Source organism: Zonotrichia leucophrys, chromosome 8 (genome assembly GCF_028769735.1).
Source record: "Zonotrichia leucophrys gambelii isolate GWCS_2022_RI chromosome 8, RI_Zleu_2.0, whole genome shotgun sequence".
Classification (NCBI taxonomy): Eukaryota; Metazoa; Chordata; class Aves; order Passeriformes; family Passerellidae; genus Zonotrichia; species Zonotrichia leucophrys.
In genome coordinates this window covers 919,752-934,968 of record NC_088178.1, presented here as the reverse complement: position 1 = coordinate 934,968, position 15,217 = coordinate 919,752, and the positions used below count along the sequence as shown (strand labels likewise).

Genomic DNA, 15,217 nt, shown 5'->3' with positions numbered 1-15,217 from the left:
CAAACATTCTTGAGTCAAATGTTCCAGCTTTCTCCTTTGTGATCAGGAAAGCTGGAACCCCATTAAAATGGGAGCTGGTGGTGTTTCACAGTTACAAGATGTCAGCAGCCAAGAGGTTTAAGAAAAGCAGGAGGGAGAGAGGCTTCCAACAAAATCCTCAGGGCTGGCAGCCTTGTGCCTGTGCTGCAAATAGCTTGTCCTGTGGCTCATCTGCAAACTCTTAACATCCACATGACTTGGCTTATGCCACGATTACCTTACCTGCCAGCCAGCCTGTCTTAAAAAGAAGCAGAGAAGTGCAAAGGCATTCCTGCACCAAGCCCTGCAGGAATGCTCTGGGCTCCCTGTTCCCTGTGCTGCTAATCCCAGGGGAATTTGTACCCTCTGCCTCAGCTGCCTGCTCTACAGCCCCTGGAGGATTTAAATTGCAGATGGAGCTGCGCAGCTTTGACCAAAGTTGGTCTGACCTACAGAGTGGCCATTAAGCTCCAAAATGGCTCTGGGCAGCAGTGGAAACAGGAGAGGGATTTGTGGTCACCCTGGGGGTCACAGCCAGCACTGCAATGACGCTGGCACCATGGTGTGGCCGTGGCTCAAGGAAGGGGCTGCAAGGGGCTCATGGCTTGAAGGGGAGAATATGAAACCCCAGTAAATGTCCTGAGGTATCACACAAACCTCAGGGCCTCCAGGCTCAGGAACCACAGGTCCCAGTGCATAGGTTTGACGGTGTTCACAAGGGTTCTTGGATGAGGGAAGAGATGAGGATCTGACTCCATGTTTCAGAAGGCTTGATTTATTATTTTATGATATATATTACAATAAAACTATACTAAAAGAATAGAAGAAAAGGTTTCATCAGAAGGCTAGCTAAGAAAAGAAAAAGAAAGAATGATAACAAAGGTTTCTGTCTCAGACAGAGTCCAAGCCAGCTGACTGTGATTGGCCATTAATTAGAAACAACCACACGAGAGCAATCACAGATTCACCTGTTGCATTCCACAGCAGCAGATAATAAATGTTTACATTTTGTTCCTGAGGTCTCCCAGCTTCTCAGGAGGAAAAACCCTAAGGAAAGGATTTTTCATGAAAAGATGTCTGCGGCACATAGGATTTGGGGCTGCTGTAGCTCCTGCAAGCACATTTTGTTCTGCTCTTCTATGCAAATCCTGTCCCTGCTGCCAGTCGGGGGTGCCCCAGCTGTGGCTGGTGAGGAGGGTGCGCTGCTGTTGGGTTGCTGTGCTGCAGTGGGGCTGGGGAATCCCGTTTGCAGCGAGCATGGCAGCATGCCAGGGAAGCTGAGGGCGCTATGGTGGCCGGAGAACTTCTGCAGAGTGAAGAGGAGAGGAAAAGACAAAACAGAGAAAAAGCAGGGACAGACGAAACAGGTTTATCGTCCCTCTGCGGAACGCTGGGGCACAGCACAAGGGGTTTTCTGTGGCAGGATCCAAAATTGCCCTGGGTTGCTGCATGCAGGCATGAATGAGCCCTGGGAAAGCCTCGTGGCCGGGTCCCACGGCCCCACTGGGGTGGGCAGGGGAGCAGGGACTCCCCAACTTCTGCTTTGTCCCCTGCAGTGGGTTTGTGAGCTCAGACGTGAATGCAGCAGCTGGGAGCAGCCGTGTGAGCTGTGCAGGGCTCAGAGCTGTGGGCAAACCCCGGGGCAGTCCTGCAGGGCACCCAAACTCTGCACAAGGCGGGGGAGAAGGGGACAGGCTGGGCAGGGGAGGTGGCACGGCTGATCCAGAGAAAGCAGAGCCAGGAATACATCTGGGCAGAGGGGGCAGAAGTGCAGGAAGGGCAGGAGGGTATCTGTTGGGGAGAAGTCAAACCCCACCTCTCCCCAGTGCAGGATGCTCAGCGACCCTCAAAGAGCTCAGATTGGGGTGACCAACAGGGACAGAATGTGAGGGGTCCCAAGTCCTGCCCCAGGGCTTGCTGAGTGCTCAGGACCAGCCCAGCTGCATCGCTGGGACAGGGAGATGGCACAGCTCCGGGTGCTCTGGGGCAGGATGTGGCACTGGCTCGGGCACTGGAGGAGGACTGGTCCCACAATCAGCTGTCCCCGGCCAGCTGCCAACCCAGCACCCCGCCCCCGGAACAGCCTTCATTTTTGGGTGGCAGAAAATCGACATCCTCCTTTCCAAAAGGTCACACTGAGGCGACACAGCAAAGTGTGAGGGGCAGAGGGGACCTCCCGAGCCCTCAGCCCGGTTCTGTGGGACATCCCTCCCTGGCCCTGGTGGGATTCAGAGCCCTCCGGAGCTGTGGCAGCTCACACTGGCCACACAGGGAAGGAGAACAAGGACCAAGGTGTTGAAAGGCTCAACTTCAAGCCCTGCCACCCTGGCCATTGCTGTCCAAGCATTTCGCTGGTGTTGAGTGCTCTGGGCAGGTGCTGCAGGCACAACCCCTCATATCACTGGGGCATTCACCCACGGCAAAACAGCTTCCAGAAACCATGGGATCCCAGAGAAAAAGATGCTGGAATTGGATCTTTCTCAAAGCCTACTCAAAAATGGGGTTTACAAGTGCAAGGAGCTGCTTCAAAGCAGAAGCAGCTGGTGCCCAGGTCAACAGAGAAACCAAAACCCTCCTGGTCCCAGAGTGGTGCCAGTGCAGAGAGCGGCCACAGCCTGTGCCAGGTGAGACCTGGTTTATACCTGACACGGTGGCTGGAGCACCCAGCCAGCTTTTGCCATCCTGCTGCACTCCTCCTCTGCACTCCTGCCCCGCCCATGGTAGGTTTGGCAGCATCTGGGAACCAGCTCTGCCTGTCTGCTCTCGCTGTGTCAGTCAGGGAGGAAACCTGTGTACCCCAGTGGGCAGTGGGGTACACAGCCCCTGCTCCCTGCAGCAAGCATGGTCCTCCCCAACAGCACAAAGACACCCAGGAGTGCCCCGACCTGAGCTGAGGGGTGTCAGCAGCCAAAACTGGCAGCTTTTCACCTCCGTGCTCACACGGTGAGCAGAGCAGCTCCCAAGACACCCTGCACGGGCATTTTTTCTTTTGCACTCTGCCTGTACCCCGTGCCAATATTTCCCCAGTGGCAATGGGCACGCTGTGGGAGGGAGAAGGGAGAGCTCAGCTCAGCTCTGCTCTCTAAACCCACCCAAGCAGGGGCTCAGGTGCTACAGAGCCACCAGGAGTTTGCTCTGCTGCCACTTCCCCTGTGCTGCCCCACACGGGACAAAACCCCTCGTGTCTGCCAGGCTGGGTGAGCAGGTGCAGCAACTGGGGGATGCCCAGCGGACAAAGGCTGTTCAGAGCCTCTGGAAGCACAGGGGGACCTCAGAAGCAGGAATGGAGATGGGAAAGGCGCTGCCTGGGAGGTGACAGGCAAACGCTGCCTAGGAAGTGTCGTCCCAGCCACGGGGCCCGGCTGCACGGTGCGATGAGGCCGGGGAGCCCCGCTTGCTCCGGGAGCCCTCGCAGGCACAGCCCCGGCCTCACGGGGATGGCCAGGGCACGGCAAGGAGCTGGGGGTGCCCTGAGGCGGAGCTCCCTTTGTGTCCGCAGCCCCGCACCGCGCCCCAGCCCCGCGCAGGCACTGCCACCTGCAGGCAGAGCTCCGGGCCGGCTCCGGCCCTGCCGGCACCGCGACCCCCGAGCCCCGGCAGGGACCGGCCACTGTCCCCAGCAAGGACCGGCCACCGCACACCCCCGGCAGCGAGCCCCTGGGACCCTCCCAGCCGAGAGCAGCCGACATGAAACGCACGGAGAAAAGGGCAGCGGCTTCTCCGCCCCTCTGCCCGAGCTCACACCCGGCTGCGCAGGAGGCGCAGAGCCCAGCAAAGCAAAACGCTGTTCACACCTCCTTGCACGGAGCAGCAGCATCCCTACCCTGTTGGAGGGACTAAAGGCGGCTCCGCGTTTCCAATTGCCCGCAAGGTGTTCCCTGGAGGCCCAGGCTGGCCTGAGGGAGAGGAGGACTCCTGTCACCCCTCTAGGCAAGCGGCACTTGCAGCTCCATGCCCTGCTCACGCTGGCACAGCCCACGGGGGACACACAGCCCACTCACTCACTCCCAGTTTGTGCTGCTTCTCGTGCTGCCCCTATGAACAGCATGGCCACAAAACTGTCCCCATACAATTCTGCCAGTGCCGAGGAGGTTTCCTGGCAACAGGCAGAGATGTGCCAGCAGGAAGAGACCCCTGCTATAACCAAAGCACAGCTTCTGCAGCAGAAAATGGGCAAGACCACGTCTTTCAACAAGCTCTGCCTCCAAAAGGGAGCCCTTATATCCCAGGTGGTTCCATCTATGGGGTCTTCACCCTATTGTGTCCTTGGAAGGAAGGTAAGATCCCCCAGGGTCACAGGAACGAGACACAGGACACTCCAGGCCGCAGAGGGGATTTTTCAGAAGCATTTATTTCCCTGCTGACACTGGGGCTGCAGAGGGCAGCTGCTCCCTGAGCTGCCCCGTGCTGCAGAAACATCACCCCTCAATCACAACAATCCACGGACGGTCGGTGTCTGAGCCAGCACCTCCCTTACACAGACCTACATCACTGGGACATTCACCTCATAGGGACACCACTTAAAAGGACTTAAAATCATTATAATAATTATAATAAAGCAACCTACAAAGTAACACTTAGAGGCATCATGCAGAAACCGGATTGCTTTAGACTATGTGGCAGCTCAGAGTTGTTGGGTTCATCGGTGGACGAGTGCTTGACTGCATTCTGCCAGTCCAACAAGGTGCCAAGTTGGGCAGCATTCCCAGACAGGACAACAGCTGTGCTTCCCATCCCGTGGCAGGAAACACTTCCAGGTCACAGTTTGTACATCCAGAACGACACAAGGTTATGTGCTTGTAAAAGGTGCTGGGAAGCCCTGACACTTCCCTTCTGTGACACCACCTGCTTCCTCTGCCAAGGGGCAGACATTTGAGTGCAGCAGAGTGCCTGAGCTGTGGGGTTTCTTTTTTCTCTCTCTCCTTTTTCTTTTTTTTGTAATAAAACCAAAATCTGCTAAAATGTTATTCTCAGCACAGGTGGACCAAAAAAAAATTATTAAAAAAAAAAAAATCACATTACACTGGTGATATAGAGATTGGCCCATAAGAAAGAAGAAGCTCTATACTATTGCCCCATAATGAGTTTTTCTTCACCTACAGTTTCAACTTCCCAAGTGAGGTAGGGAGAAGGTGACCACGGGTAAAAGAGGTGGTGTTCCTAAAGGATTTCACGGTTTGGAAGTTATCTTAATCCTTCATGTAGTGTTCTTTACAGGAACACTGCCTTTTCTTCACAACAACATTCAGAGTTTTGGTTTTTTGGTTGTTTTGGGTGAGGGAAAGAGGGAGAAAGAAAACAAGGATCCCAGAGATGAAATGCTGGCAGTTTTGACACATTTTGGAAGGAAAGCACAGTTATAAAAAGGAAGGAAATAATGTAGTGAATCTGCAGCTAGAAGGGAAAAATAGAGTGCTGACATAGTTTGCACTGTGCCCATTCCAACAGCATTGAATTACACACCCTGTTCATGTGGAAACATACTGTCACACACAGCTGTCAGGAGAGGGAGAGTGGACACTTAGAAACCTGGAATTTAATTTTGCAGAACCAGTTAATGCAGAAGCCTTCCACTGGCCCTCCTAGTACTGGACAGAATGTTTTTTAAGGCATAGTTTAACATCCATTTCTTCCTAAAGCAATTTAAACAAGCCAGGATGTCAGACACAAAACACTCAACAGGTATTCTGACAGAGGTGAAAGCTGGTTTATGTACAGTGAAATACTTGCCTGCAAACAGGGGAGTCTTGAAAAAGAAAGAAAGAAAAAGAACTGCAGACCCAGATTCTAAAAAAGCAAACATTACCAACACAAGGAATGTTCATTAGAGTCCAGTTCCCACTAGAGCTACTCAACAGGAGGATGTACAATATGATTATGCTAAACAGCACTGATTGACTGATCGCAGAGTGCCCCGGGAGGGGGAAGGACCTTGGGAGGCCAAACTCTGCAGTATCCCAGTGCAAACTGCCTCAGAGGAAAAGCCTGCAGTCAACAAGCCTTCACACCTATTGCCAGGCTCCACTAAGAGATGCAGTAGCCAGGTGTCACCTAACAACTCCAGGACACTCCTGCGAAGGTGATGGTCCTGTGTGGATTCTAATGCACATCCCCCATGAGCAGTGTCCTGCACACATTCACCTGCCAGGCCACTGGCTTTCCCTCTTCCATGGCTGGGCCAGCTCACAGCCACCAGAACCTCACATAGACAATGAGCATGATGAAGAACACGGCTACGGCCGCCAGCTTGGCGTACGTGGAGCGCATGTTCAGGTACTTGGCGTCCTGGCGGTACTTCTTGGACAAACTGGACAAGTTGTTGGCCTTGGAATCAAGAGCTGTTCAAGGCAAAGGGGAGAGGAGTTAGGATTAACTGAGCATTCCCCAAAGGTTACATTAAGTGTGCAGGTTTCTCTTGGCAGCGTGGCCTGTGCCCCCTGTGCCCAGGGCTTGTCCTGCTGGGATGAGAGCCCCCCGAGCTGGAGAGGGGCTGGTGTCCCCCACAGCAGCACCAGCACCTGCCAGCTGGTTCAGAACACAGCTGATCCAGCTGAAACACCCACTGGGCTCACTGCTTTTCTCAGCAGGGTCAAGCCTTTCCCTCAGGACGCTCTGCCCACCCAGCTGTCCCAGGAGACAGCACTTTGTGCCAAACCCTGGCCACTCCCAGTACCTGACAGGGCCTCTCCTCGCTGTAGGACCTCCTCAATGTTGGCCACCATAATCCTCTGCACATCCTGCAGCTCTGTGTTGATGGAGCCCAGGTTCCTCCTCGCCCGGCTATCAATGTAGAGCTTCTTGGTTTTCTGGATGTAGGTGTCTGGAAGGAGACAGGGCTGTCAGGGGGAGTCTCACCTAGCACAGAGCTGCCTGGCTGCAGGAGGGGAGCACTGCTGGGACAGCCAGAAGACTACATGCAAATATTCACTGGAGTGAGGCCAAGAGACTAAAAGCAGGAAATCTGAATTAATGGACATGCACCACTTCCATATTCTCCTGCACAGAACACCCGTGTCTCTAGTGCCAAGGAGACTTTGAGCTGTCAATTCCACAGGACAAGCTGCAGAGAATCCCATGGCTGCAGCTCCCTCCCAGCAAGAAGTTTCCTGACTAGCCACAGGGAGAGGGACCTCACCAAATTCAATGAAGGAATAGGGCCTGGAGACTGTTGGAACCTTCTTGCCATGCTGCTCATCAAACTCTGAGTGCAAGTCTTCCAGGTATGCAAAGGCCAGTTTCTTGGGGAACCCAGCTTCACACAGGACCAGGTAACACACTCCTTTCTCGATGATGTAGCTAAAAGAATGGCAGACAGAGCATTAATCAATCAATTTTGAACCTGTCCTGTCAAACACCACCCTGCACACCTTTATTCCTATGAGGCAATGAGAGCTGGGTACAAGAACTTCTGCTTTTCTATGTCTGGATCAAGTATAAACCTTTCTGCAAAGCAATGGCTTATCTTTTCTTTGGCCAAAATAAATTTTCTTGTAGCTTCAGCCCCTACACCCATGCCAACAGTCCTGGGCTTTGACTTCAGCTGAACAAAAGCTGGCCTGTGAATAACATTAGCTTAACAAAATACCAGCAACAAGAGAGTTGTAATTTTGGAGAATAAAAAGAGAACATCCTGCAGTCAGGCGGAGGAAGCACAAGAAAGTTTGCCAGCAGAGTAGAGGGGAAGGTGGCCAACACATCTCTAAGTGGCAGCACAGCCAAGCAGCCGAGGCCACAATGGAAGCTGAGGCACTGAGATGAGGAGGCACACACAGGGCTGGGAAGGCACCCAGTCCCTGCCAGCTGTCCCTCCCCACTTCAGAGGGCTGCCTATCCCCTTCCTCAGCACCACCAGCCTGCTGGAAGGGAGCTGCTGTGCACAGGCATCACCACAGGGGCAGCTGGGGAGGGGCACTGCTGCTAGCTGGGTGCTGGTGACCTTACAGGCTCACCATGGGTGGGTGTGACCGTGCCAGCAGCTCTCCAAAGCACACAGTGACACTCCTGCTGCTGTGTAAAGCTGCTTGGTTTGCCCCCCAGCTGAGGGCACACGGGTCCTCTTCTCACCCACCACCAACCCTGAGATTATTTAGGCTTCACTTTGTCACTCTGCTGCTCCACATTCCTATCTGAATTTTCCTCCTCACTTAGCCAATATAAAAATAAAGGCTACAATACTCCCACCAAAAGCAAGGGGGTGGAGGCAGTAAACAGCCCTGTAAACACTTTTGAATGCTTATCTATATTCTTCAGGGTGGAGTGAGAATGCTACTTTTAGGTTACCTTCCTTTGACTTTCTGCATAATGCCATTAGGCATTAGTCTGGTTAGCATAAAGATTAGCAGTGTATTAAAGAAATGATCCAGTCCTGAGGGCACTGTAGTAAAATAAGCAGCTTAAAATTTTGTTAATAGACACATCAGGCTTACAAAACAACTTCACCCCACTCCCCACTGTTTTTCCAGATACCCCAGCAGGGCCATGTCCTTTAAATCCTTTAAATTAGCCATCCTCACCTTGTTCCTGGGCTCAGGAGTATCCATTCCTCCTGCCTCTATGTGAACCCTGGCAGCCTTCAAACAACAACAGATTCACCCCAACCAGAAGAAGAAACTGCAGCTGCCATCATCCATTCCACAGCATTTCCCCATGTGCCCGTGGCCTTTGGTCCTTGTTATGTTCCTCAGCTTGGACTGCATCACTTCCCTTACCCCTGGAGACCTGCTTGCCACATTGGGGTTGCTAAAGATCATCACCCAGAGCTTGATTTAGCCACTGCCATGATGAGTAAGACTTGAGCAAATCGACAACCAGTGTCAGAAGGTTGAATTCTGGCAGCACTGCTGGGGCAGCACTCTCCAGGTGAGAGCACTCTGAGGAACATGTCCCTGTTCCTGCTCTGTTTATCTCTGCCTGGAGCTCCTCAGCTGCATTTCCCACTTGCTTCTTTCTCCCTGCTGTGATATTCAGTGTGCTGGGTTAAAGTTGGTCTGTCAGCACCACAGGGAGCGAGCTCACCTGGCTCTGCCCCAGATTCAGACAATTCTGCCAACTTCAGACCAGAGTTCCTGCCCAGCTGGGCCTCTCAGTTTCATCCTTTGTGTACACCCCCAAGCTTCAGCACAGCATCTGCCTGCATGTGCTCACACAAGGGGGGACTGCCACTGTTAACTCTGCTCAGGGTGCAGCCAGCAGGCCTCCTGTAATCACACTGGGCATTTTGAGAGAGAAAAGCTTTATCCTGGTACCAGTGGCAAAGGCCAAGGGTTGCTTTGAAATGACAGGTAGGAGTCACTTCAGCCATTCATCAGGCAAAGGTCACCTGCTCACTGACAGCACAGCAGAGCTGCTGGTGCTCCTGTACCTGCACAGCCCCAGGGCTGCTGCTGCAGGGCTGACACAGCTCCTGCAGCTGAAACCTTGGCACAGCGTTTGGCAGAAATCACCCAAGGGCTCACAATTTAAACTTCAAGCTTCAGTAAGCCCTCCCTCCTCTCACAGCTGCTGTCAGCACAGGCACACTAAGAGGCTTTGATTTCCTGGGTAAGTGTTGCCACCTTGCCAGACATCTCCCTGCTTGCATCATGGAGGTAACTCAAGAAGGGATTTACTGGCACAGGCTCCTTCCCAAGGCTTCACTGCCAGGCAGAGCTACACCCATGCTGTGCCAAGGAGACACTCAGAAACAAGGCAGCTTTTAAATTCTGTGGAGATTTAACTTGAGAAAAAGCAAGAGGAAGAGCAGCACTTAACTGCAGCGACAACACCCAAATCCAGCAGAGATAAGGGTGGCCAGGCCAGTCAGGGCCATCCTCTGACACTGTAACTCCCTATCAAAAGCAACCAGAAGCCCAGAGAAAAGATTTTTTTATAAATCTTGTCTCAGTTAGCAGACAAAAGGCAACCACAGGAAAAGCATCCCCCAAAACCTCACGGCTTTTGTCAGAGATTGCCCATCCAAAAAACTCCTGTTTTCATCTCTTCATGCCTCTGAATAAAGGGTCAGGGTGGGAGATTTTGCTCCTGTTGCTGGAGGAGAGGCCCAAAGCCAACCTTGCCCTGCATTCAAAGGCCACCTCCCCCTCACAGACACACACCCAGTCACTGGAGCCACCTGCCACAGAGGGATCCTGCTGGGGGTGGCACCGTGGGGATCCTGGCACAGCCCTGCCACAGCTCTGCCTGGAGAGCTCACCCGGCCCCTGAGCCCTCCAACAGCCATCCCTGCCATGGCACAATGCTGATTCCCAGCAGGATCCTGGCTGGGTGCTCGGGCATTGCTCTACCAGGCAATGGCATGGCACAGAAAGAGGCATTTCCCCCTCACACACAAGCTTTGCTGCCTCCCAGCTCCCCCTGCTATTAAGGAGTAAGGGTGTCTGACCTCTGCAAGGTTTCCTTATTTCACAGCCATGCTCTCTTGCAGGAGTGCTGCTGGAGAATGCCAAAAGTGCTTTTAAGCCAAGAGCTCCCAAAGAGTTAAGGAAATTAATTAAACACACCCAACAAATCTAGCAACAATAAGACTGAATTCGCCGGAAGAGAGAAAGAATTCTGTCAGGTATTAAGACAACAATAACAGAAATATTCAGAGATGCTCGATGTGCTTGTAATGCACAAAAAGCTGAGCTCTCACAGGGCACAGAGAGGGCAGTCCTGGCCAGCAGGAGGGCACAGTACACGGCTGTGCAAGGACAGATCTCTTTAAAGACGAGACACAGGCTGCCCAGAAGATGCAGTGAGGGCACAACAGAGAAAAAGGCAAGGAGGGAACAGAACCTGCGCTGGCAGAACCACGAACCGGGATGAGAACCCAGCGCCAGACACCTGTGCCAAGCAGTGCCAGCTCTCGCACTCTCCCTGGGCAGCAGGGCTGGCAGCAGCCCCGTTCCCAACAACCCAGCCCGGCTCCAGGCGGGTTCCCGGGAGCCGCGATCCCGCGGCGCTGCCGGTACTCACTGGAAAGCCATGGCTCCCGCCTCCAGCGTGCAGCGCGTCGGGGACTGCTCGTTCAGCTTGCGGAAGAGCTGCTTGGCCTGGCTCTGGTACTGCTGCAGGTCGCGGCCTGACTGAGGAGGCAGGAGGGAGGGAGGAGAGCGGCTGCACGGCCGGTACCGGACACACCGGGGGGCTCGGGGCTACCGGCACCGGCCCCACGGCTCTGCCCGTCCCACCCGCCACCACCGCTGCCGGAGCCGCACCGCTGTGAGAACGGACTGCGCGGCTCCCGGTGGGTCGCCCCCCGCCCGCTCCTCACGGACACACCGGGCCCTCCCCGGCCGCGCCCCGCCGGCCGCACCTGCTCGTCCTCTTGCATGGAGGCGGCGAGGGGGAGCCCGTCCGCCACGCGGGCGATCATCGTGAGCAGCACCATGGTCGCGCCCGCCCTGCCTGCCTGCCTGCCACGGAGCCGCCCGGAAACTGCCACCGCCGCTTCCGGTGCGCGGCCGCCGCGCCGCCGGCACTTCCGCCCCACCGTGGGAAGGGCGGCCGCGCCGCGCGCGCATGCGCCTACGTGAGACCACGCCAGCAATATAGCCACGCCCCCTAGAAGCAGACGCAGCCCCTCCGCATGGCCACGCCCATCATGCTCCGTGTGACCACGCCCCCTCGGCAGCACCGCCCCGTTCCTGCCGCGCCAAGTAAGCCCCGCCCATCTTCCCTGCCGGTCCCGCCCCCGACCCCGCCCCGTGACGCGCCCCCCGCGGGCGGGGCGGGGCGGCGGCGGCCCGGCGCGGTGGGCGCGCGCCAGGGCGGCGGGCACAGCCATGGCGGCGGCGGCCGAGCGGAGCCGCCTCAGCTTCCCCGGCGGCACCGGGGCCCTGGGGCGGCCCGTGCCTATGAACCTCTTCGCCACCTGGGAGATCGACGGCTCCAGCCCCAGCTGCGTGCCCAGGTAACGGGCGGGCGGGGGCGCGGACCGCACCCCCTTTCCTCCGCGGCTGCCTCCTGGAGCCCGGTTCCCATCACCTGTGCGAGCCTCCCGCAGCCGCAGGGCCCTTCCCGCCCTCGCCGCTCCCGCAGTGACGGGCACGGCTCCTCCCGTGCCTTTGGGCTGGGTGGCGGTGCGGGGCTCCGGCGGAGGGCGGGGGGTGCTGCCGTGTGTCCGGTGTGCGGGGTCACCTTCGCCGTGCGTGTCCCGCAGCCCCCGGCGCGGGATGGGGCTCGCCGGTACCGCGGTGCCGCCGCCTTCCCCGGGCAGTGCCCGCAGGGCTGGGCTCGGGTGCGCATCCCTTTCTCGGGGTGGTTCTGCGCCCCGTGCCCGTGTCCCCCCGTTCCCCTGCTGGGTGTACACACGCGGCCGTGCTCCCTGCCCGCATGGCAGGCATTCCTCTCAGTTTTTAGAAATTTTGCGCTCTTCAAGCCTAGCTCAGAACAGAATGCCTCTGCGGATTTAAACGTGCCGGAGACAAATCTTTGAAGCGCTCCTCTTTATCTTTGTTTGTTTGTTTTGTTTTAAAAGAGGACGTAGCGAGCTGGCAGAAAGGAAACAGAGTCATCAGGCTGACCTGGCAGGAACGTGAAGCTCTGCAAGCTTTTCAAACCCCCCAAATCCCTCTGTCTGCTGCGCCATCCACACGGCAGGCTGGACTCGGTGGCCATGCCCCTGTATTGCAGGGACGAGTAACTATCACAAACACTGTCGTGGTCTGACATCGTGGGCAGGAACAGAGAGGGGCAGAAGCAAACCTGAGTCCTGCTATCGCAGCTAATCTGGGTTTATAGCAGTTTATCTGTGCTAGCAACTCCTCAGGCAGCAACTTTTTCAGCTTGTGTCTCGTTCAGCCTTTCCTTTCTGCAATGGGAGATCTTGGAAAGGCTCTGGCACCCGGGGGAATGTGGCCCTGTTCGAGGAGTACCTCTGCTGTGGAAGTTGTCACTTGGATGGGAATAGCTGGAGAAGCAGTCGGTGCTTTTTCATTTTGCACTAGACAACAAAGTGTCCCTGCTGCTACCAGAGGGCAGGACTTAAATGATCTTTAAAAGGTGCTTTCCAACCAAAGCATTCTGTGGTTCCAGTGCGATTGGCACCGTCCCTGCTGTGCAGAGGACACAGTAGCACTGCTCTGGAAACAGTTCTCTCCAGAGCACCCTTTGCTACAGTAAAGCAGCTGGGTTTCCATCCCATCCAGCCTTGTACCAGTGGCTGTTAAACATATAAAAGCCCAAACGTCCGACACTGTCAAGGACTTTTCATTCTGCATTATCATTTATGCTGATACTTGCAGATCTGCAAACGAGCTCACAACATAGCCTGCTTGTTTGCAAATCTGTGGATGACCAGAAAATGCAGTGTAAGGACACTGACCCTGCCTTGGTGGGGAGCACAAGGGCGGCTCCTGGGTGCTGGAATTGTGGTGGGCAGCAGATGGGAGGCAGCTGGTTGAGGTGCCTGGAGGAGTTTGGGGAATGCAAAGCACATGTGGATATCTGGGCGGATGGGGCAGAACTGGGGTTTGAGGGGGAAAGTCTGGAATTGCTGTGAAGCAGGGGATGATGAAAGTGCTCAGATTGCCTGCCCTGAGGAATTGATGGAAGAATTGGGGCATTTGGGACCTTGTAGGACCAAAGCTTTTGGTAGAGGGAGTTTGGTGTGGTGGTGGCTCCCTCTGCTCTGGCCCTGCTGTTGCCATTACCTTTGCTTGCTCTTCCTGGGTGCCCTTTTTCCCTCAGCCAGCGGGATGAGCTCCATCCAGCTGCTGCCAGCCCTGTGAACCTGCATTTCCCCAGATGTGGAGTCTCCTGCTGGACACGGAGTGGGCAACCCAGGGACTGGGCACAGGCTGTGGATGCTGGGTGGGTTTGTTAAGCCCAGGTGAGGTTTCAGGTTCTGTAGGGATGTTGGTCCTGTGGCAGGGTGAGGTGTGTGCTGGGCAAACACCAAGTTCTGCAGCAGTCAGTGCTGCTGTTTCTGACCATTGATCATCATTTCGTTACGGGCTTTGCAACAGACCTTTCTGTCAGAGAAAGCAGGAGCTTGAAAACCTTCAAGTTATGCCTCTGCCTTTTAAATTCACATGGCCATGATTTTTACTATGGCACAACGACATTTAAGGTTGTTTTATCTGAAAGCAAGAGATATTTAGAATGAAGTGCTCTGCGTGGGAAGCCATATCCCAAGTGAGCTTGTTGTCCCAGCAAATGCCTGTTGGGATGCGAGGGGCGGATGTGGAGGGCCTTGCTGTGTGGTCACACACTGTGGAGCTGCCTTGGCCTCTGCTGAGATTTCCCCCAGTTCCCTTCTGGGTCTCTGCTGGCAGGACAGGCTTTCCAAGCGGAGAGGAGATTTGAGCCTGGCACAGAGTCAGAGGATTCACGGAGAGGAGCGCGTGCTTGGGGAGGGAATGTCGCTTCCTTCCCTTCTCCTTTTGGTTCAGTAAATTTTAGCCCATTCCCAAGGTGTTTCTGCTACTGTGGCCTGGGGCTGGGTGGAAGCAGTGCCTGCAGTGGTCCTGCCCTGCTCTAGGTTGTGTGTGGGGTGCTTGTGTGGATGTGTTTGTGCTTGTGCTTCTACACACTCTGGTGGGTGATTTACTGAAAGTCCTCTCAGTTTGGGTGGGGTGTCAGCAAAATCTGGAAGGCTGCCTTGGTGCATCCATGGAGTTTCCTTGTGTGAGAAGGCTTGTCTAAACTTAAGGAGGAATGGTAGGGAAGAGTCATGGTGGTGTCCTGCAGTTGTGTGCTTGGTGTGAAGCACGAGGTGAGGTGGTGTTTTGCATTCGTTCTGGCTTCTCTCACTCCTCTGCCATCTGCAGAAGTGATTTTATGATTTATTCTTCAGCACACGTAGCTCCTGGGAGGCTTGACCATTGCATTTCTGAAATGCAGCTACTTTCTTTTAGTCATCCCAGAAATGTGACTCAAAATGTCTCACTATCTGGGCGTATCCACTGCATACCAGAAGGGAGAGATGCCTACCTTCTCCTGCTGGTTCTTTCTTCTGTGCACTAAAAGACTTTCCTTTGAGGAAAGTTACATTACAAAAAGTTCTCCCTACCACCTGTAAACACTGAGAGTGATCTTGCTGCATGGCAGTAAGAGAATCAACACCTTTTCCTCTTATTGAAAGAGTAGAAATAAGAATTGTTCTGTGGATTTTGGTGTTGGTTTCTTTACCTTCCAGTCTTTTGATCAGTCTGTGGGTGTGAATGGCAGGATGCAGTACTGTCCCATGAGGAGATGGCACCATGTTGAGGCTGTC

The 15,217-nt window shown here is 54.8% G+C and overlaps 2 protein-coding genes across 11 annotated transcripts in view; one reads left to right on the top strand and one right to left on the bottom strand.

The window, feature by feature from the left end:
- Positions 1–4,348: 4,348 nt before the first annotated feature.
- SEC22B (SEC22 homolog B, vesicle trafficking protein) lies at positions 4,349–11,497 on the bottom strand. Its single transcript, XM_064720048.1, has 5 exons — positions 11,315–11,497; positions 10,975–11,084; positions 7,154–7,314; positions 6,692–6,838; positions 4,349–6,356 (listed from the first exon to the last, which is right to left on the bottom strand). Exons 1-5 carry the CDS (start codon positions 11,387–11,389, stop codon positions 6,202–6,204), a joined length of 648 nt encoding a protein of 215 aa, XP_064576118.1. The 5' UTR covers positions 11,390–11,497; the 3' UTR covers positions 4,349–6,201.
- A 248-nt stretch (positions 11,498–11,745) lies between these two features.
- PACS2 (phosphofurin acidic cluster sorting protein 2) overlaps positions 11,746–15,217 on the top strand; it is a 77,394-nt gene continuing 73,922 nt past the window's right edge. For 5 of the 10 annotated variants that reach the window (XM_064720259.1, XM_064720258.1, XM_064720256.1 and 2 more), the window contains exon 1: positions 11,747–11,911. In XM_064720259.1, coding sequence (XP_064576329.1) covers positions 11,784–11,911 — 128 coding nt within the window. In that variant the 5' untranslated portion in view covers positions 11,747–11,783. Of the gene's footprint in view, positions 11,912–15,217 lie in introns of all 10 variants that reach the window. The other 5 variants (XM_064720254.1, XM_064720253.1, XM_064720251.1 and 2 more) reach the window with 2 other exon arrangements.

Bases quoted from the DNA above. Each gene is read 5' to 3' on its own strand.
- SEC22B (XM_064720048.1), bottom strand. From the start codon at position 11,389: ATGGTGCTGCTCACGATGATCGCCCGCGTGGCGGACGGGCTCCCCCTC. The intron at 7,315-10,974 runs GTGAGTACCGGC...CCATTCTTTTAG, and splicing joins GCGGGAGCCATGGCTTTCCA to CTACATCATCGAGAAAGGAG. The intron at 6,357-6,691 runs GTACTGGGAGTG...TGCCTTGAACAG, and splicing joins GCGAGGAGAGGCCCTGTCAG to CTCTTGATTCCAAGGCCAAC.